Source organism: Vidua macroura, chromosome 10 (assembly GCF_024509145.1).
Source record: "Vidua macroura isolate BioBank_ID:100142 chromosome 10, ASM2450914v1, whole genome shotgun sequence".
Classification (NCBI taxonomy): domain Eukaryota; kingdom Metazoa; phylum Chordata; class Aves; order Passeriformes; family Viduidae; genus Vidua; species Vidua macroura.
Window position 1 is genome coordinate 16,930,044 of NC_071580.1, and position 21,601 is coordinate 16,951,644.

General features: G+C 39.4%; 1 protein-coding gene across 3 annotated transcripts in view; it reads left to right on the top strand.

The window, feature by feature from the left end:
- The window catches only part of DOCK10 (dedicator of cytokinesis 10), a 146,554-nt gene that overhangs the window by 68,095 nt on the left and 56,858 nt on the right, over window positions 1-21,601 (top strand). For 2 of the 3 annotated variants that reach the window (XM_053986203.1, XM_053986204.1), the window contains exons 1-9: window positions 7,926-8,004; window positions 8,274-8,408; window positions 12,765-12,948; window positions 14,594-14,679; window positions 16,775-16,858; window positions 17,751-17,906; window positions 19,419-19,640; window positions 20,359-20,481; window positions 21,080-21,162. In XM_053986203.1, coding sequence (XP_053842178.1) covers window positions 8,328-8,408; window positions 12,765-12,948; window positions 14,594-14,679; window positions 16,775-16,858; window positions 17,751-17,906; window positions 19,419-19,640; window positions 20,359-20,481; window positions 21,080-21,162 — 1,019 coding nt within the window. In that variant the 5' untranslated portion in view covers window positions 7,926-8,004; window positions 8,274-8,327. Of the gene's footprint in view, window positions 1-3,610; window positions 3,694-7,481; window positions 7,555-7,869; window positions 8,005-8,273; window positions 8,409-12,764; window positions 12,949-14,593; window positions 14,680-16,774; window positions 16,859-17,750; window positions 17,907-19,418; window positions 19,641-20,358; window positions 20,482-21,079; window positions 21,163-21,601 lie in introns of those variants that run through there. The other variant, XM_053986205.1, reaches the window with a different exon arrangement.

Sequence of the window (21,601 nt, forward strand, 5' to 3'; positions counted from 1 at the left end):
TAGTGTGTTTCAATGTTTTGGCTTGTTACTGGTCTGTGTCACTGGACTTTACGTGTGAAGTGTTATTTTGGGAACAGTTTTGAAAGCCCCAAAGCAAAGGCCCAGGTTGGCAGCAGCCGCTGGTGGTGCTCACTGGGCTGGATTTCGACCTGGTGATCTCAGCACCTTCCATGTTCCCAAATCCCCACACACTTCCTTCCTTTGGTGTTGCAGCTGAGGTCAGAGGAGAGAGGGAAGGCTCTGTGAGCAGAGCTGTGCACGTCATGGGCAGAGCATGGAGCCACCTCTGCAGCGCTGCGGCCGCTTCCAGCTCCGGAACGCCTTGGCTTTCTGTTCCAGACTCCTGCCTGCGCTTGCCCTGCCCTGTGCCACCTCAGGAACAGCCACTCTGCCATGATGAGGGGACAGAGATTCTCTGTGCATGCAGTTCTTCTGCAAGGAGCCCACTTGTTCCACTAATGACTTTTGTTGTACGTGCATCTCTGTTTCTGAAGGCTACATACTAGTGCTGTCTTAGAGAGGATATAAGCAGGGAAGTTGTTTCCTTTTTGTTTCCCTCACTTCCCCCTTTTTTTGTTTTTTCTTTTTGTTTGTTTGGGATTTTTTGTGGGTTGGTTAGTTGGTTGTTTGGGGTTTTTTTCCCTCCAAAACGTTCCTTTCCATTGCTGGGTAAATCTTTCTTAAACGTCTTTTTCACAGTGGTAGCCATCATGCTGTCATCACCACCAGAACCAGAGATAAGTTACACGTGGAAAAAGTCTGCAGGATTGTCTGTCCCTGCAAGGAAAAATTAGGCCATCTGGACCAAAAAAAAAAAAAAAAAAAAAAAAAAAAAAAAGACCTAAGTTTGATAGGGCCCCTGGGAATGGGCTGTGCTGCCTGCCTGGTTAACAGAGCAGTAGAAAGTTCGTGCAAACATGTGCCAAGCCTCCCACATCCCAAAACTTCCATTTCTCCGTCTATATTTTTCCTCCCCCACAGTTCACTTGAGCTCAACAGCCCCTGCATTGGTGCCTCTGTTCTTTGCCAGGAAGTATCCAGCTGTAGCCTCTTCATGAAATCTCTGCCTCTAGAAAGGTTTTACTTGCTCCTCAAATCAGGTTTGCAGGTATTGTTCCTCATTGCTAAAACTTAATTTCCAGTAATAATTTCCAATTTAAAAAAAGCATTCTAAGTCAATATGGTTAGCAGAAGTATTTAATTTTCAGTTGGGATATTCTGAAAAGAAAATCTCTTTTTGGTATTACTATTTAAGTTAGCTCTAGTTTCCTCACAGAAGCTAGTTCAGGAGCAGTGGTAGCTGTTGCACGGGGTTGGCTTGTCTTTTGTGAATTTATTGAGTGATACTTGAATGTGCTCCTTTGTCCCCTTGGCTTTTTATTTTGATTAGCTTTTTCTTGGAGGAGCACAATAAACCTTTATAGTTACAAGCTAAAATACTGTGGCATGCTTTATATGTTATTCACAACTGCTTTTTTGAGCACACCAGCCTATAATGTTTGCAATAAAAGCCGACATTGAGAGTTCTCTGTGGGCTTTAATTGCATCTATTAAATAAAATACTTAGTAATGAAAGTACCACAGGAGAAAAGTGGTCCTTTCTGTCGAAGGTTCACTTGGTTTACATTTGCCAAGGAAAAGGGGAGTGATGTGTGAATTGGAGATTCTGGGCTCACGCTCACAATGCTCTGTGAGCTTTTCCTTGGCTTATGTAGAATAGAGTATATGTTACTCTTGTAAGAGTATTCTTATAGCCTAGGTAACTGTCATACACATTTAATACAAATACAAGAGTGACAAGAAAGTTTGGTGTGAAGTGTTTTCTTTTTATTATCTCTGCAGTCAGAGGCCAAGTGCAAACAATGCTGGAGTGGTTTTCAGGGGTAGCTTTGAACCTGACCCTGGCAAGTGCAGAGAGAGTCAGTTATAATGCTGTAATATTATCTTCATTCTTGGAGAATATGTGATTATATTGTCTAATGGTCACACTTTGTTCTGCATCCTGTAAAATAATGAGTCTTGTATCAGATGAGAAGGTAAATACTGGATCCACATGGAAGGTGTTTATTGCCTTTGGTTGTGCTGAACTGCTAGGGACAGAAGTGCCTGTAAATGTGCACCCACTTCCTTGCCACCTTTTCCACACTCTAAACCAAATAAAGCTGTCACAGAAGACTCTGAATACAAAGAAAATTACTTCCCAAAATAATTTATGGCTATGTACTCTGCCTATTTTGCACAAGATTTAGAAAAAGAGATGTGTTAAGCCAGTGCTGAGTAATCTAGACAGCCCATCTCAGGTTTGCTCCAGCAGCCTGCTAATCCCCGCTCTGTCCCTCCTTCTACCTTCCCTGCACAGTTTTTGGTATTTAGACACCTTTGATCCATCTGTTATTCCATTCTGTTTGACTCCTGGAGTCTCATGCCTTTCTGTGAGACTGTCTTTACTGTTCCCACCTCAGATTTCTTTCAGTCCTGCTGCTTCTTTCTCTACTGTAGATCCCCATCATTTTCCTTCCTGATGTGCCTCCTTTTCCCTGTGGTCTTGGGCAGCAACTTCTACTGTTGGATTGTAGGCTTGAGCCCTCTCTTTCTTGCTTTCCATCTCAGGTGGGCTGGCACAAATTTTCAGGTGGAGTGCAGGGAGAAAATAACACAATACTGTGGTGAAATCTTCAGCACACTGTACAAATACCAGTTTGCAATTTATACTCTCTATGAGGAATCACTGGAAATTCTGACATAGTGTCATTTTTCTTGTAGATGTGCACCTTAGCCATAACTGTACATATTTCATGCATCTTGTTGCCTTTCAAAATGTCATGTTGTGTTTAACTGCATTGATAAAAGCTCTGCATCAAATAAATTGCACAAATATTCTGGTCTATTTGACAGCACAGACAAGCCCTTCTGTATAGTTCATGTTTGGCTTCCTTATTTAAGGGTGATTGATGTACTAAGAACAATTTTCAAAGGTGAATACAAAACCAGCAAGAAAATTTCTAGGCAGTGAAAACTACATGATGACATGACTGAGCAAATTCAGTGTGGAAGGGAAAATTATGGAGTGGTGAAAAATTATAGTCCTATTAATATATTCCTGAATGTTATTAAGAGGTTAAAGATCAATCCTGAAGGGCAGAATAAGATGTAGAGCACTTGTGCTGCAACAAGGGAGAGTAAAAAGAGTAAGGCAAATGTATTTACAGTGGAAGGCTTCGGTAATGAAACAGGATGCAAACAAAAAATGTAATCAATGTCTGTGGAGGAAGTCAGGCCTAAACTAGATCATGTCTTTTGAGGCAGTAACTATATAATTTAATGATGCTTCCTAGAAAGCAGATGAGAATCAGTAAAGCATGTTAAATTGCTGTCAGCTCCCTCCTCCATCTTGTGTGATTCAGTGCATTTGATTTTAAAGGGAAATTGTGCTTCAAAATATGGAAACATATGACTCTGGCTTTCCTTTAAGAACTGAGCACCCAGTTCTAAAAGAGAAGAATATGTTCTCTAGCATGTGGGCTGCCCAGAACTTTATTGGTCTCTAGCCTTCTTGAGTCAAAACCCTTGTAGTAATTCTATTGTTGTTGTTTGTGTTTCTTCTATTTAGGCTTGTAAATACTACAGTTCCCACTGGCATGTTGTGAACTACAAATATGAATCCTATTCAGAAGACTTTCGACACTTACCACAGTAAGAACTCACATAAGTTCCCTTTTCTTATTATTTTTTTCCTCATTAGGCTTGTGTTATTTGCTAAGCTTTGTCCGTATTTGCACTTTCCTTTGTCTTCTAAGCTGTGCTTAGTTTACCATATTTTTAGTGCCTTGCATTTTTAAAAAGGGGAAGCAAAGGTCTTTCAGAAAAGTTCAAGACTCTGCAGAATTCCCTGGTATCAACAAACTCCATTAGTGCTGATTCAAATCCTTACAAGTGTATTTGCCTTTTTAAAGCACAGTTGATACAGGAGAGGTGGCTTTTCGTTTTCCTTAATAATGCATAAATGTCACTCTCCTTTCACTGGGGTTCATTCTCCTTTTACTTACTCTGGAACAGAGAGTAGGATTGCAGTGCTTTGTGGCCTCATTGTACAGGAGAGCTGGGTGCACTGATGGTACAAGGCTCTGGAGGTGTGCCAGTGTCAGGGTAAGGGGCATCTTGCCTGTGCTTGGAGGCACGTGCACATGAAAATCACTGGAAAAGTGCTGGGAGGAGCAGGAACAAGTTCCTTGACTTGAGTGAAAAGAAATGAAGAATCTGGTGTTCCTACATGCATGAGTTTCTACCCATACTCTTGTTTCTGGAAGGTTTGTGTCCTGCCCCTGAGGAAGGTTTTAGAGAGTAGTTACCAAAATCACCAAGTGCCAGAATGAGCTGTTTTACTGCCTCCTTTCATGGAGTTGAAGTCATTAAAATTACAATACTGGATGAAAAAGGTTTTTACCTGCACAGAAGACAGGAATGAATAAGGGCTCCAAGCTTGGATTGGATGGAAACCAGTACTATCTTCATTGCTTCAGGAACTGAAAAAACTCATAAAATTGAGTCTTATGGCCCAGTTAGATGCTGTGTTCAGAGGGTTTTGTACTGCAAACCTTCCTTTAGACCTGCATTTGCTCTTGTAAGTTGGTATTTTTATAAGCAGCATACATGGTAGTACAAAAAGCCATTAAGAGCAATTTTGCTAATCAGAGATTATAAACACACCCTTTCTTAAGTACCCTGCCTGCTGATTGGTTTAGAAAATTAATGCATTTAGTGCTCAAGAAAAATGGTTGTAGCACAGCAGTTTTCCATTTAACCTTAAATGTCTTCGCTCTTATGAAATATGCATGGGGCAGATGTGGGTACATTACTATGCACATAAGTACATTTTAGCTGATTACATACATCCCCTTCTACAAAGGATGTTTTAGTGTGGTGCTTAATGGGATCTGCTTTCCATGGGTTCATGCTCCAGGGGTACCAGGGTGTCTTACATCTTACTTTTTCCCCCTCCTAGCACATTGTACTGAGGATGATACTGACACAAGATCTTGTGTCCCGTAGGGAAGGTCTGGGTGCCACACTTGATATTTCAGATGCAAAGTTATAGCAGGGGTAGTCTACATTTCGTTTGCTGGAAACTGCCATGGCTTTTGAGCTTAACATACCATTAACAGATCTGGTTTGAGATCCACATCATTTCATATGGTTTCCAGCCTCCTCTACCTTGATTTGCACATGCATGTTACAAAGTTTGGTGTTTTAGACTAAACCTTTTCAAGAAAAATAGAGATGTGATATGTCCTGGTCATTATACTGTATCTCACTGTTGATAGTTCTGGATCTTTTTACCACTTTTTACTGGTTTTTGTTCGATTTGAAGAAACCTGCTGTCATACTTTCAGAAATGTGAACATATTCTTGTATCAATCCCTTTATAGGAAGTCATTGTGTGGGCAAACACTGGATGAGTGTTAAGTGTTTAGCTTTACATTGTGGGAAAGGAATATCATTCACAATACCAGTTATAACTGTGGCTAAAGTAATTCCCTTCACTGAGGGTGTGCTGAACTTCCCTGTGGGCTCTTCCGTGCAGAAACAAGCATATTGGCAGTCAGCAGCTTTCAGCAGTGCTGAAGGACTTCACGCTTGGGTGTGCTTGAGGCCGTGCTGTGCTGGGTCACACAGTTGTGCAACACCTCCAGTAATGGCTGCATGGTGTAGCAGATTTTTGTCAGAGTTGCTCCTTCTGAATGCTGACCCTTTCTGATTGGAAAGCAGCTGCTGTGGGGTGCTGAGCACCCAGAGCAGGCAGTGAGTGCTCACCATGCCCACTGCAGCACTGCTGTGGCACCAGGACAGAGCTCAGCGCCTTGTGCATGACAGGATCAAAATATTTAGCAATTGGCTTTGGTTTTTCTCTGAGCGTGTTCCTCCTTGGAGGTTTTTCTCAGCTTTTTCTAAGCCCTTAAATTCATCTCTGTGAGCTCTCACTACCTCTTTTACACCATGTTTTATGCTTCGTGCTGGTGTGTTCTTGCTTCTTGAGCAAGTGGACAGGCGGGAAAAGATTAGGGATTGTTTAGTGTGTGCTGTGCTGACTGCCTGGGAACAGAAGGAGTCATTAGCAAATTTTTGCTGCTGTTTATAGGAAACCTGGAACAGTTGATAGATATTTCAGGTCTGGTGCCTCTTTTTTGTAAAAGGTGGGATTTGGCTTGAGATTTTTGGTTTGGAGTCCTTTCAGATGGGAGTGTTTGTGTAAGAATTTTTATCAGCTGCCCTGCCCTTGGTTGCATTGGAAAACCTGCAATGGTTTTCCATCACAAGTATTCTGACTATTAAAGCTTTACAGGTGTCAAAAATGCTAGTAGATTGTAAATGTTGTTTTATTCAAAACATTGATCAGTTTTTTGCAGTAAATAAACTGCAAAACCAGAACGAACCAAAGAGGAAATGAAACACTCTTGTGTTCTCTGTGTGCACTTGTGGTGGCATGGGCACATCATGGGAACACTGGTTTTGAAATGGGGAAAATGAAGAGGAGATAGGTGTTGCCCATTACTCTGATCTTCCTTATCTGTAATTTATGTATGACTGAATAAAAAATGAAAAGGGTCAAAGTTATCTTTTTCTTTTTTTTTTTTTTAATTCTGGAAAAATCAGTCTTCCTAATAAATAATAGCTTTTAGCATGAAAACTTTTTTAGGTTTTCATATCACAACTGAAGGTTTTCAATATGAGATTTGTAATCTTTAGGAATTTGAAAACAGTACTGGAATTTTTCAGGGCACTAAAAAATCTGTGTTTTTCCATTTAAAAATACCCTTGAATTTTTATTGTGTGTATTTGGCTGTAACTTACTGTTTAATTCTGCAATATGAGAAGTACTCTGGGCCTAAATACCATTATTTATGTGCTTGAAATTAAGCAAATGCTTAAGTGCTTTGCTTTTTCATATTCATTTGTGGGTTTGAGTATGCAGTATAATGAAATTAAATGGCATCACATCAAAAAGACACCTGTGTATTTTGAAAAATTGCTTGAAGGCTGTGCTCATCATATTGAATAGAAAAATAAATCTTGAAATCATGAAGTGATGTAGAAGCTTTAGGATGAAAGTTCTAATGTTCTTGGATAAGAAATCTATTGAAGAACTCAGTCTCCTTCCTTTGCCAACCTTGAATGGGATGTCTCTTTGGAAATTTTTTTGGGTTTGTTGCCCGTTGTGGTGGAAGAGCTGCAGAGAAAACAAGAATTGCTATTTTATTATCTGTATAGAATTGCTACATCTTCAGAGTCTTGGAGGGGGGGAAAGATATATGTGGCTTAGGAAAAAAGTATTTTAAAAGTGTCGTAATTTTAACGGAGAAAATAGGATCACAGCAAAAGGTGTACTGACATTGCAGTGGGGGCTCAGTATGGCTACCTCCCTGAAATAGTAGGTACTTTATTTAGTTTTAAGAAATAAATAAATACATTTTTCCCTCTCCCAGAAGTGAATGTAGACCAGAGAAACTGCCATCACATTCCTTTGAAATCGATCATGAAGATGTGGATAAGGATGAAGTATGTATTCTGGTTTTGGCATGGGTTGTTTTTTTTTCTACTGGGAAAGTTATTTATTGCTTTAATATCAAATAAAGGATGATAATGGAGCATCATTATCGTCTATAAAATATTTCATATTTTATATAGCTCTGAAATTAGTGGAACAGCTTTGTCTCATGTCCTCCAATGTATGGGAGGGCTATTAATAATGTCTTATTTTAAAAGGAATGAAAGGATGAGTATTTGTTATCAAGCAGATATTCACACATTACAGTTTTTGTCTTGGAATTCAGAAAACAAGTCTGTGCAATTTTAACCTTGTCTTCCATATAGGACACAACATCCCACTCATCTTCTAAAGGTGGTGGTGGTGGAGGAGGAGGAGGATTAGCAGCAGGAGTTTACAAGTCTGGATGGCTTTATAAAGGGAATTTCAACAGCACTGTCAACAATAGCATTACTGTTCGGGTAAGGAAACAACAAAATTCTTTCCTTATTCCCTTTGGATTTATTTTCCCCACAGAGGCACACTTTTTTGCCATTGTCACTTAGCTGTTTATATCTCAGGTTTGATTACATTGCTTTAAATGATAATAAAGTAATATTTCATTTGTCTGCAGAATAATGATTGAAGTGCAGTCAGGAGTTACCTGTTATCTAAACCCTGTGAATAAAGTATCAGTGAAAATAATTTACATTACAACAATTTTCATGCTTCTTCTTCCCCACCACTGCAGTCATTCAAAAAGCGCTACTTCCAGCTGACACAGTTGTCGGATAACTCATATATTATGAATTTTTATAAAGATGAAAAAATATCAAAGGAGCCAAAGGGATGTATTTTTTTGGATTCTTGTACAGGAGTCGTACAGGTAAGTTCCAGTTTATTTCATTTTGGGTGTAGGAGGCATTTAAAAAGGCAAGTGGAAGAACACGTTCATTAGCAGAATAATGGTCTCATTAGTAGTTTCAGGAAGTGAAAGCACCAATGGTTTTGCTCTTTAATTTGGTGCAGATGCTCAGACTAACAAGTTACAAAAAAGCACAGCTGAATTATGGTAGCACACACTCTTTGTCCATGGTGAACATGAGAAAAAAATATCGTGAAATGTTTGGGAGGGGTTTCACTGAAATTATTTTCTGAAATGTTAGATTTTACCTCATGCTTACTAAAAGCATGCTTGCTTGTTGTGTGGTAAGGAGATTCAGGTTACAAAGCATTGCCTGTTGGGCAAGTGTGAAATTTATCTTGTACCCTGAGCCTCCTTGAAGGTCATCACTTTTGGAGATGATAGAGAGTCTTAATGGCATCAGATAGGACAGAACCTTATTGTTTGTTATGCAGAAATATCTAAATCAATCCTTTTTTCCTATTGTTACCCTTAGACTTTGTTCTTAGCTTTTTTCTCCCATCTTGTTCTTCCTTTCCTCTCATTCTAATAATATATTTCTCTTTTTCTTTTGTTTCATTCTAAACAAGATGTTACCTTGAATGGTATGTGACTATTGACTGTTCTAGCCCAATGTGTCAGTGAATAAGGAAATGCCTTTTATTTAATCCATACTTCACAATTTAACCAGTAAAGATTGGTAACAGTGCTAGGCAGGCTGATTTGAGGGTTGCTTTGAAAGAAACCTTTCAGGTAACACAAGGGAAGACCCCTGATAAACAAGAAGTTTTCTTGGTTATGATGTCCCTCCTTTACCTCTAAACCCCTTGGAGCAAGAAAAGTGATCAGTTCCCAGTGATTCACCCTGGGAACAAGTATTTGCTGACAGTCCCCAGCTCTGTGGGCAGTGGCCATTATCCCAGTGCTGCTCAGAAGAGTGTTTCTTTTTCCAAACAGGGGTAGGAGAGGATGGAGATAAGCATGTAGGACATTGATGTTTGCCAGTGTCAGTCCAATGGCTTGAGAGACACTCACAGGTAGCCTGGAAGTGTAGCAGAAGCCATGGAGGTGATTCTTACAGAGAAATCCTGGTTTGAAATTGCTGCTTCCTTCTGCCTGCAGCAGGGGCTTTCTTGTAAGCTGGGTCTCAGCAGAGCTCCAGTTCAGCCCATTAGGCTGTTGTTATGCACATAATTTAATGCTACCCCAGAGGGTGCCCTTTCTGCTGTATTGTTTCTCATGACATTCCAGGGTAGCAGAAATGGCTTGACTGCAAGATTTCTGCCCTTTTTGACTAACTTCTGACAAAAAAAAAAACCTCAAGAAACCTTTGAAAACCTCCTCCCCCAGAACCTTTGACAGCTGCTTTCTAAATCTACAGTGTTCCTCCAGATTGTCCCACACTGGTTGAACGTGGGTTCTCCTCTTGCCTGCCTCCAGATACAAGTTTCTGTGATAGTTTTTGATTGAAATTTAGTATGGGACTCACAAATGTGAGCTGTCTTCACTAGCAAGAAGTTAGAGTCTTAGCCAAGGGTGTACTAAGGCTGTCAAAGTCTGTGATGGACTTGGAATCATAGGGCTGAAAAACAAAACCTGGCTTAGAGTTGCCATAAACAGGGAGACCAGAGAATGTGGAGAAAGAGTTGGGTAAAACTGAATTTTTAGTGAAAAATTGTGATATGTACTTTGTGATTTAATGAGTTTTAATACTACTATAAATTATTTTAAGTCTCTATGAATGACTTTGAGCTCCTGTTTGATTGAAATAGAATATCAAAATTGTAGTAAATATCCCAGAGAAATCATCTCCAGATAAAATACACATTGCTTCCAAAACAATTCGTTAGTTTGGAAGAATGGCCCTGCAGGCATTAGACTTAGCCCAATGTTTCATTTATAGCTTATTCATAGTCTCTTTTTTGAATCTTGTATTATTTCCTTCTGGAAGAAATTTTTGAACTTGAAATTAATTGTTGAAGATTAGAAGTCAAGGTACATATACCATGTGGAAGAAGTTTTATAGAGGAGCAAACTGAGAAATGGTACCTTGGGTTCTTTTTTTCCTGTTAACTGATCAGGAAGGTAAGATAGTTGGCCTTAGATTTGAAACAAAGACTTTGCTGTAGATCTCATCTGCTTGCCAGAAGTCTGAAGTGCAGATGGAAAAGTGGATATTGAAGTTTTCCTGCCCTGCCTGATGTTTTTAAGGTTCAGCATGCAAGATATATTGCTGTGTTAGATAATGTCTGATAGTCTTTCAGTACCTGATTTAAAGATCTTGGCCATGTCATAAGGGAAAATATATAAAATAGAAAAAAAAAATCCATTAATTTTAAATGCTTTTGTCTTATCTGAAGTAAAATTGAAACAGAGTATTCTTCTTCATAAATTGTGCATAAACTGGTGTACATAATTAACTTCACAAGTAATCTGGCTTTAAAAGTTTTAAATGGCCATTACCTAACATTCTTGACATAGTTTTGTTTAACTTCTAGCTCTTGGTCAAGCCCTTATATAATTTTATATATGTGTAACAGGTTTTAGTGAAGTTTTAGTCCTTGTTTTACATTAGCTTGAAAGAATGTTTGGAGGAAATGGGTAATTTCAGGTTCAGGATAAATACTGAACACCCAAGAACCAATTGCTGCAAAACCCAAGCCTATTCTTACTCTGCATTGATGAATTAAAATTTATAACCCTGAAAGAATATTCACCTCCATAAAGTACTTGAGAGGAAATTTCCTATCAAGAGAATTTCCAGTAGCAGAACTAAAAGCTCGCACATGTGCACACACATACACATAGACAATCCCAAGTCAGTTTGAAAAGCCAAGATTTGTCTGACCCCATTGACCCAAGTAGCTCCAGAAGAAGTAGTTCAGTCTTAAGTGATTCCTGATCTGGGTCATGACATGTAATATAAGAACTGGAGCAAGTGATTAGCAACAGATTGGGTAGGAATCTTCTAAATCATCTCAGCTGCTGGAAAAAAATGTTCATGGAACTTGCTTCTAAGTGTCCTGGGTTGTCATCCTCCTCTGCTAATCAGTATCAGATTTTGCCTCTGTTCCTCTTAAATCAGAGTATCACTATCATCTCACCATCTGGCTTAGAAACCTCTTAATAATTTGTTCATATAGAAGTGTGCAGAAAAATACTTACAGTATGCAGAACTACGGGAGACCACTGTGATGTTATTTGAGACTGTTAAGGAAGAAAAAATTGAGTGAAATGACCAGTTATGGGGTGGATGATTTTTTTTTCATTTGTCAGCATCACTCCAAGGTTAAATCTGTCAACAAAGTGATGGCAATCTTCTGGAATATTGGAATCAAAATAGTGGCACTGATGTCCATCATCAATCAGCTTTAAAAGTTCAGTGAAACAATGGGGGGTGGAATGCATTACTGTTCTCTCAGATATAAGCAAGGAGGAGAGAAAATTGATGCAACTGCTTCCTTAAGACTAAGAGATATGTACCTCAATAATTGGGTAAATGTGAGAAATGAAGCACATTATGTTAGATCCCATCACTTTATTTAATTTTATTGAGCTGTTTCAGTAGCTAAGTACCTGTTAATTCTTATGACAGAAATGTATAGACTTATCATCTCCTGGAAGTAAAATCTGGTGACAGAGGACAGCTCTCAGGACTCAATCTATTCCTAGTATACTGAGCATTTGTTCTTATTTTGTGCTTGAAAAGGATAGCATTGCAATGACTGCCCAGCACTATACCTCACCTTTGCCTTTTGTAAAAAATACTTGAAATCCCCTAAGTTGTTTTTTAAAATCCCTCTAAGGCAAAAGTAGATGTGGGAAGTACCCATTGTAATAGTTACTGTGCAAGGATTTGTCCTGTTGCAATCTTCTGGAAAGTCCTGTTCCCACTCTGCCCCAAATATTTATATGTCTTAGCAATACTTTGATTTATCTTTTTGGGTGTCTGATGTGCTGGTCAAGTGTAAGAGGCTTGTTTTTTTTTTAAAGCTGTTCTCTCCAGACCACTCCAACTCGTGTAGCAGTGCTGCATTTTGTGACCAGAGGTTTTTTATTGTTCCACATGGGAGGTATTCCCTTCTGAGCTATTGTCCATCTTAGATTTCTGTGGCTAAATATAGGACATAGGTTTGGCCCCAGAAGCTCTTAAATGCACAAATTGACAGAAATGTGTGTTAATATTGCACTATTTAAATTTTCTTTAAAGCCACTGAAGTTTGCTTATATGTCATTTTTAAGGAGCGGCCATATACAAGTCCATCTTATGGATGCCTTTTTCAGTACCTTTTTGTATTAGTTCTAGTGGGTTTTTTTATTTTCCTTTTGTTCCAACAGAATAACAGACTTAGGAAACATGCCTTTGAGTTGAAAATGAATGACCTCACATACTTTGTGCTGGCAGCTGAAAATGAGCAGGATATGGATGACTGGATTTTTACTCTCAACAAAATCCTGCAAATAAATCCAGAGGGAACCATTCAGGAGAGGAAGAGTGCAGATCTCACTGATCTGAGACTTGGTAAGAGTGAAAAATCTCTTGTATTGTTGGGCTTTTTTTAAACAAGTGAAAAAAGTGGAACCTTCATATGAGTATTTAATCATTTTAACTGTCTGAGTCTGTAATGGATTCTGTACCTATTGATTCCTGACGAAGCAGCACCAGTCTTGGCAATCCCTGAACAATTTCAGCTAACTCCCCTCAGATCATGTTCAAACGGCTGGAGGGGAGGTAATGCTGTTCCCACAAAGTCAGCAGGAGCAGTGTGGCTCCCCTTTGCATATGCAGCTCTTTTTTAAATTTAGTCTTCTCTGTCAGTGATCTTGCTGGTACTTTGTGTTTTACTGTCCTGGAATTCTGAAGACTTAAATTTTTTTAAGTTTTGTGCCAGAGTGTGGTTTGATCAATTCTTTTTCCAACATTATGATTTCTTTAAAAATCTGGAGCTAATAATTAAAAAAAAAAAAACCAAAAAAAAAAACCAGAAAAACAGCTGTGGTATATGGCTCTTTCTCTGAAAGCTTATTGACTTTTGCTTCTTGCTTTTTTGAGCTTGCATATTATGCACTGTGGAGGAAAGAACTGGATGCTCTGTTATACTGCAGTCTTCATGTGGCAGTAACTCATTCCTCCACATAATAAATCCACATACAGTTTGGATGAACTCCAGCTGAAATTCTAAGGCTGAAAATACTTGAAACCTTAATACAGATGTAAAATGCATGTGCTCTGAGCTGAGTCAAAGCTTTGCATCCATATGCATCTGAATCTTAGAGATGTTCAGAGCTAATTGAACTCTTTAGCCTGATGTTTATAGTAAGTTCTAATTTTGGAAGGACAGGATACTCATATAGACAAAGATGTTTTTAGAACTTGGAGGCACAAGAGACTTGCACTTCAGAATCAGAGGAGTACTTTTGAGAATCTGATTCATAAGGAATATTAATAAAACAGGAAGAAATATGTGCATAAGGGGTCAATAACACAGGCTAACAGAAAACAGAAGTCTCTACTGATAAAAAAGCTGATAACAAACAACAGGAATGTGCTATAGAGTTAACTTGTCAAAAGACATGAGGCTTTCTTGGCAAGAAGAGCCCTAAGTGACTGTAGTGACTTCTTTCACATGGGGCTGAATCACCACGTGAGAGCAGAGCACTCCCTGGTGAGCTGGGTAAAGCACAGGGCTTGTGTTCAGTGCTGTTCTCTGCATCCCTAGGTTTGCAGCTCATGGAGTCCCAACTGCACCCCTCCCTTTCCCAGAGAGAGGGTAAGGTCCTGCCTGCCTCACTGAACACTCCCTTGACTGGGAATCCAAAATCTTTGGTTGCCGTAAACCCTTGGTATTACATCAGAAGGGACTGAGAGGAAAAGGTGTCTTTGTCATGGGTGTGAATATTTGTCATGGGTGATTGTGTTGGATGTTTCACTGAGTAGTCAGGCCTGTTGTTTGGGAGCTTAAACATAGACTAAGATACAGTGAGCAGCAGTGAGAGATGAGGTTAAGGAGGACAGAGCATCACTTCCATTTGGAGAGATGATGAGTCTGAAGGGAATAAAAATAAATTACATGTGTAATATGTAATATGTGTTTTTATCTTTTAAGCCCTTTGGTAATAGCAAGAATAATAAAACCATTTTGTGTTTATTTTTCCTTCTCTTCAAGACCCTGCAGAAGTTCCAGTGAATTATGATTGCTCTCAAGAAGAGGCAGATTCTTCAGAGAGCACCTTGCACCCAGACTTCGCAAAAGTAATGGCTGTTACACTTTTCTTTACAAGTCTAGTGGAAAGAACTTCCTAGGTGAAAGATGCCTGCCAATACCTGATCATTAATATTCTAAAAGGTTGAAAATATAGCACAGTCTATTACAATGGTTAGAGACACAACAAGTGACAGGAATAATCTTCTTTCTGAGCACCTCATCCTTTTGTTTAAGTGAGAAAATCTCCACCAGATGCAAAGAGTAGGTGCTCCACAGTGTGCTTTGATTTAGACCTGTGAAGTCAGTAAGGATCTGGTCCCCTCAGTTATGTGTGAAATATTTGCTCATCTGAGCTGCATTTCAGTAGAAGCTGGCCCTTGGAGAGCCAAAATTTCCTGTGTGACTGGCAGGGAAGTGAGCTCTGAACTGCTCATGGCCTTCTGTAATTTCATTGAAAGATGCATGTTCTACCAGGGGAGGCATTTTGTCCTCTAGAGCTCATAAACTGCTTCATGTGGATGAGATAATTGTGTGTGGTGCTAAGAAGCTTTTTAATGAAAAGCTAGATTGGAAATGCTTCACTGCTTTCTCTTGAACAAATGTACAATCTGTTTGTAGCCTTCTGCCAGTGAGCTGCTGTAGATGCTGCCTACAGAGCCAAACACTGTCTGAGGATGTTACACAGATTTGAACTGAAAGCTGTCTATGTAACTGAGGACAGAATTTTACTGTAGGTCATATTCATATTTGTGAAGTGGTCACCTAGAATGTGAAAAAGAAAAAAAAAATCAAATCACCAAACAAAATAAAAACAAAACAACCAACCAAATTAAATGTATCTGAGTTTATGTATTAAGGGCAACAGAAGTGTCTGTCATCCTGTCTGTGGGTAGATTCTTTCTAATGGTTTAGTTGATGCAGATATCTCAGAGGTATCTTGCAGATATCTCAAAGACCACTGATGCCTGCAAGGCTATAGGAGATGGTCAGCTTGTTTTCTGATGCTCTTTTTGCCCTTTATATGGATAACTCCTGTTCCCCCACCCTGGCTCTACAGGCCTGGCTGCAGCAGTGTTCTGGGGCCTTTCCCTAGTCCATGCAGATAAACATCCTGATCCCACCTCTAACTAAACCAGGCCACCAGAGCCATCCAGTGCTGCTTCTGCAGGTCAGGCCATGGGCAGTGCCTGTTAGGAAGTGAACACAGAGCTCTTGGTCCTGCTGGGCTGCTGCTGCTTGCTACTTAATGTGTACTGGCATTATCATGATGTTGTGGGAGACATGGAACACTGAACAAGAGAATATCCTGTGCCATGTCAGCTAAGGGTTGTACTCAGTCCTAGGCAACCAGAAAAGATGAACACTCTTTTAATATTTCAGAGATAATTAAAAAAAAAAAAAAGTTAGAGAAAATCAAAGTGCAAAGAAAGACTGAAGGAACTGAACAATTGAAATATCCCAAGGGATCCTTAAGGGGAAAGGAATGGGTAGGGCTTACTTTACATGTTGGATAAATGAGCTTAACTAGCAAGGAAAAAGGTTTTTGCAGTTTGACATAAGAATAAACTTTTAGAATGTAGGGCAGGAAAGCACCAGGTGGCTTCAGAAGGTGAAGTTGGTTTTGGCAGAGAGCTTGCTACTAACTTAAGCATGTGTCTGTCAGAAAGGAAATGGGTATGTCTGATCCTGCCCGTGGGGGAGGACTGCCAGCCTTCCCTTTGGGTGACACTGCAGTCTGTGTGCCTGCTCAGCCTGTGAGGCATTTGCTGCTCCCCTTTCTGCCCTCCCCTGGCACAGGTGCTTTTCTGTGGGGCTGGGTTGTTGGAGCTTCATTCCCTTCAGCTTGGGAATCTCTACACTGATTTTGGTGCAGAGATCTGACATCTTCCTCAATGGACAGCATATGTGAACATACAGAAAATTGAATTACTTAGTTGGTCTATTTTGGGATTCCTTAGAGTGTGTCATGGCCTGGAAATCCCTGCTTCACAAACAAGGAGTGCTTGCAGGTGCTTGGGGATAACTGCTGCAGAAGTGGGAAATGTTATTATGAATGAAATATGGATCACTCATTTAGAAGTTTAACAGCTCTATGGATTTCTGTTCTTGTGCAGAAAACTAATTTATTATCTGTCACCACAGTACATCACAGAAACAGAAGAAACAGTGAAAGCCTCTCGAAATACAGAGCGACTAAACCTGTTCTCTTTGGATCCTGATATAGCAGTAAGCAATATTTAATTGTTCTTTTTTTTTAATTCTTAGATGTTTTAAAATACAGGTGACATGAGCTAACTGGGTTTGCTCAGCCAGCAGAGTGGGTTGCATTTCAGCAAGCAGCTGGGTATACCCGAGGCTTCAGCAGTGAAGAGGGAGAGGAGCTGTCTGTAGTCCACAGAGATTTCTGTGCAGACTCTACCCTTGGACTGCAGAATGGTTGAGCATGGCAGTGACCTCTGGAGGTCATCCAGTCCAGCTGAGCTAAGCTCTGAATTAGTTTAAAACAAGCATTAAAGCTAAGTTTAACATTTAATGTCAGGATTCAAAGAAAGTAATTTCTTGCACTGAATGTGATTTAAATGGAAATTTTACTGTAGTTAAAAAGAAGGCCCAAGTAACATAGGGATCAGTGTATATTTAAACTTGAGCCTGATGTCAATCAACTGTAAGACCTTTATTCAAAATATTAAGCAAATTGAAATTGTGATGTGGTATGTAAGTAATGGGAAACGAGGGAAATGCCTGGAATTTCATTCTAAAATGTGCTGTTAATAATCTGAAAATGTGAGGGTTTTTAATCTATATGAGGAAATTAAAAGCTAAAGTTTTAGAAACAGTTAGTAAACAAGAAGAAAAGTCTGTTCTAAAATTATAGGAAACTAATTTAAATCCCTAATTCTGCCTCTGACATTATATATGTCCTCAGGCAATCTTTTGGTTTGCTCCCTAATCTAAAAATTAGGAATAGTACTCATTTACTATAGTAATGTGAAGAGACCAACAGTGACATTTGATATTTTCAGGTGTTTCAGTGGTTGCAAAGACCTTTAATAAGCTTAGTTAGTTTTGGAATATGATACTTTTTCCTATGTATAACAAATTGCCCTGCTGATTTCAGGCATTGAATCCTCAGAAAAAGGAGTTTCCAGGGACACACTCAGTGATAAAGCCATTTGAAGAAAAGCCTGCAAAGAGGATCCTGATTACCTGCAAATCCCTCAGTTTGAATCTCCAGGCCTGTGTTACTGAAAATGAAAACGATCCCTCAACCAATGTAAACTTTTCTTATTTCTCTGTGATTTTTTTTTTCTTTCTTTTTTTGGTTAGTTTGTTGGTTGGGGATTTTCTTCTTTTCATGCATGTGTTAGTTTGGAGAGAGAAGTGAAAGGAAAGCTGTATCACACGTGCATACTGCTCCCTTTGGACTGAATAATAAAACTGATTAACTTTTCAATAGATATTTTGAAGCTGATTTACGTTGCAGACTTTTAGCTACAGTTCAGTGAAAGATTAAAAATGTTTCAAACCTTGAGGATTCTTAACAATTGCTATAAGAAGAACAAGTTTAAACTGCCAAGACCTATGTAGGGAGGCAATGGAATATCAGTTGCTGGTGACCTGAGGGTTTTTTGTTGTTTTTCAGGGAGAGACAAGGAACCAAGCAGATAAAGTTACAGGAGAGAAGACAAAATAGAAAGGACAAGATGTTTCATCTAGTGGAAAAATCTAGCTAAAACCATGACAACACAGAAAATTTTGCTTATTTTTACTGTAAAAAAAAAAAAAAAAAGGGCTGGGAAAATTGAGATGTAGATGTCAGTCTATAGCTTTTAGTTAGTTCTCCTCTGAAGCAGTAAAGGTGTGAGACATCAGTGTCCCAGAACTCCACTTTCATATATTACATATGAGGCATTGATTTTGTTTGCTGATTTGTTTGCTTTTCATCTGAAGATGACCTCTACAGTGAGTGCAAATTCAGCATGATGTAATCAATATCTTTTTTTGGCAGACTGGAATAACTGTTTAAATAAAGCCATGATAACTGCACCAAGGGCGTGCAAAATTCACTGCAGAGGCTGAAAAAGCAAAGGACATTGTACCTGCTATGCCCTGCTCTTTATCTCCACAGTTTTAAGGTTCTGGTTTCTGGACAGCTCAGGTGGTGTTATTCTGAGGCTGATTTATTCTGTCAGAGCTGTGGATGCTCTTAGGAGGTTACTTTCAGTCACAGGACTGAATTCCCTGGTACTCTGCCATAGGATAAGTGGGCACTGTCAGAGTGGTTTGAATGCTCTTGGTTTCCCAGCAAAATGGAACATGTGTTTCCCACAGAATAATACACCCACGCTTTTGTGTGTGTACCAGTAAACATTTTCCATCCCCTTACATTTGTCATCTTTGTGTTGCATTTCTGACGATCCCTGGAAAGCCCACACTCGCTCTTCCCTCTTTTATAATGACTCTCAATCTACATTTTAAAAATCCTGCAGTGTGTTTTCTGGGGCTCTATTCAATTAGTTATCTATTTGGTTTTGATTCTTTGAGTTTCTAAGCTGACAGTTCCTCTTCTAGCACCCTGTTAAGAAGCTTTCTTTAAAAGCCCATAAAATTGAATGGTTGGAAACTAATTTGGGATCTCTGCGAACATTGTTTTTAATGTATCTCACAATTTGTAAATAATATTTGTTTACTTTCTTTTTTTCTACTTGCAGAAACCCATCAAAAGATAGCCTTTACCCCCATTCTCTCAGTTATCACTGTATTATGTTTCTGGTATTTTCTGCAGGTCGAGCCTTTCTTTGTGAGCGTGGCACTGTATGATGTCAGGGATGGCAGGAAGATCTCTGCTGATTTTCATGTGGATTTGAACCACACTCTGGTTAGACAGATGATTTCAGGTTCCTCAAGTCCATTAGAAAATGGTGCAGTTGAAAATATTGACTCAAATGAAATGGAAGAACCACAGGTCAAAGGGTTCCCAGAAGAGTGGCTGAAATACCCCAAACAGGTATTCCAAATGTGATTGCATGGCTTAGTGACTCGTGAGACTTATTTTAGTTTGGTAGTATTCTTTTTCATTGGAGAAGCTTTGCATGCCGTGTTCTTGTTTCCAAGAAAATTCTCTTTTGTGTGTCAGTTGTGTAGACCCACTTGCTTTCTAAGCTTCCTGTATAGACCATTTACAATCAGAACTGATAAAAGTTAGTGTCTCTTATTTAGAGAAAGCACACATATTTCCTGTGCTCTTTGGGTCCATTTGCTGACCTCTCCCAACCAGCCAAACAAAATCACAACTCAAAGCAGCACCTAGATGCTGCAATAATCTCAAAGTGCCTCCACAGTCTTGCTGTTGCCATAAGCTGTGGGCTGAAACAGCATGTGTTACCTTTTCTCCTTTCATTGCCCTGCAGAATGATGGACACAGGCCAGCTCTTAGGTGCTGCCCAAGAGGAACAGTTCTGTTAGGTCATACTAACATGGTCACACTGCTTTTTGACTTGAGTCAGTCTGTTTGCCAAGGTGCTGCATGTGCACAAGCTGACTTCAGCACTAGCACAAAGATTTTCTTTTCCATCTGGCTGTGTTGAAATATGTAGAGATACTAATCCTTAATAATCCTTTCTGGATTTGGTTTGTTACTGTTTCCATCAGCAGAGAGCACTGGCAGTATTTCCTTTCTCCTGTATCACTGTATACTTTTGAACTGTTCTCCCTTTTATCCACAGGCTCTTTTCTCCATAAGTAATCCTCACTCTGAGATTGTGCTGGTGGCAAAAATAGAAAAGGTGCTTACAGGAAACATTGCCAGCAGTGCCGAACCTTACATTAAGAATCCTGATTCTTTTAAGGTAATGTAACAGGAACATCCTTTCCTGCTCTGTAGGCTTCAGCCTGCTGAAGGCATTGCAAATCATGCTGACAAATCTCAGGTTGCTGAACAGGACAGGCTCCTGGGAGCCCCATGCTTCAGAAAGCAAATGTCCAAGTTCCACTGGCTGGATGAACAAAGCTCCATTTTGTCTGCAGCTTACAAATCCATCTGTGGTGCACTGTTGTGCTGGTTCTGCCTTAGTACAGGGATGTTCTGTTTCAGCAATGTTTTTAGAAATTATGAGCTATGGAACTTTGTACAGGAGCAAAGCTGGGCTAAGCATCTCTCTGTCTCTGAGAGCAGGCACTGCACCTGCATTGGGTAGTTACAGAAAACTGGAGTAACAACTTTAATGCAGCTCTGAATAAAGGAGTGGTGACAGGGTTTAATTTGTCAGCAGCATCATATTCATCTTGTGATATCTCTGCTGTCCACCCCAGAACCTTTTGTTATGAACAATATCAGGCCAAATTATTGTAGGGACACTGTAGCCTCTTCAGCTTGGATGTACTTTCTGCAGCATTTAAGATGTTAGAATGATACTGATGAAATAATTCACATTTCCTTTTTTGCAGTGTGCACAGAAAGTGTTAAAATCCAATAAACAGTTCTGCAGCAAGCTGGGGAAATACCGTATGCCATTTGCTTGGTCAGTGAGGTATGTATTCATTCCTTTCATTATTTTATAAGCATCTTATAGCTTATTTCCTTGGACTTCTATCCTTTTATTCTTTTCCAGTTTTTCTGCCTGAAGCTAAGCAAAGCTTTCTCTCTGGTCCAGGACCCCAGAATATCCTGCAGGCTTTTTGTTTCATTGCCCTATTTTTCTCACAGCTAAACGTCAGTTCCTTGCTCATTAAATGTTGCTGTGGTGGAATCTTTTCTTCAGGTATGTAGTGAAATTGCTAGGGAGCAGCAAAGGTAGCTGACAGAATATCAATTTATTGTGAGCTCCACCATTCATTGGGTGCTAAAAATGACCAAAGAGATTTCAAAGTCACTGTTCTCATAAGAATTTCCTGCAAAGATAATTGTGGACTGAAATAGAGTTGCAGTGGCCAACTAGAAAATAGCTGCACAGGCACCTGTTCTTGAGG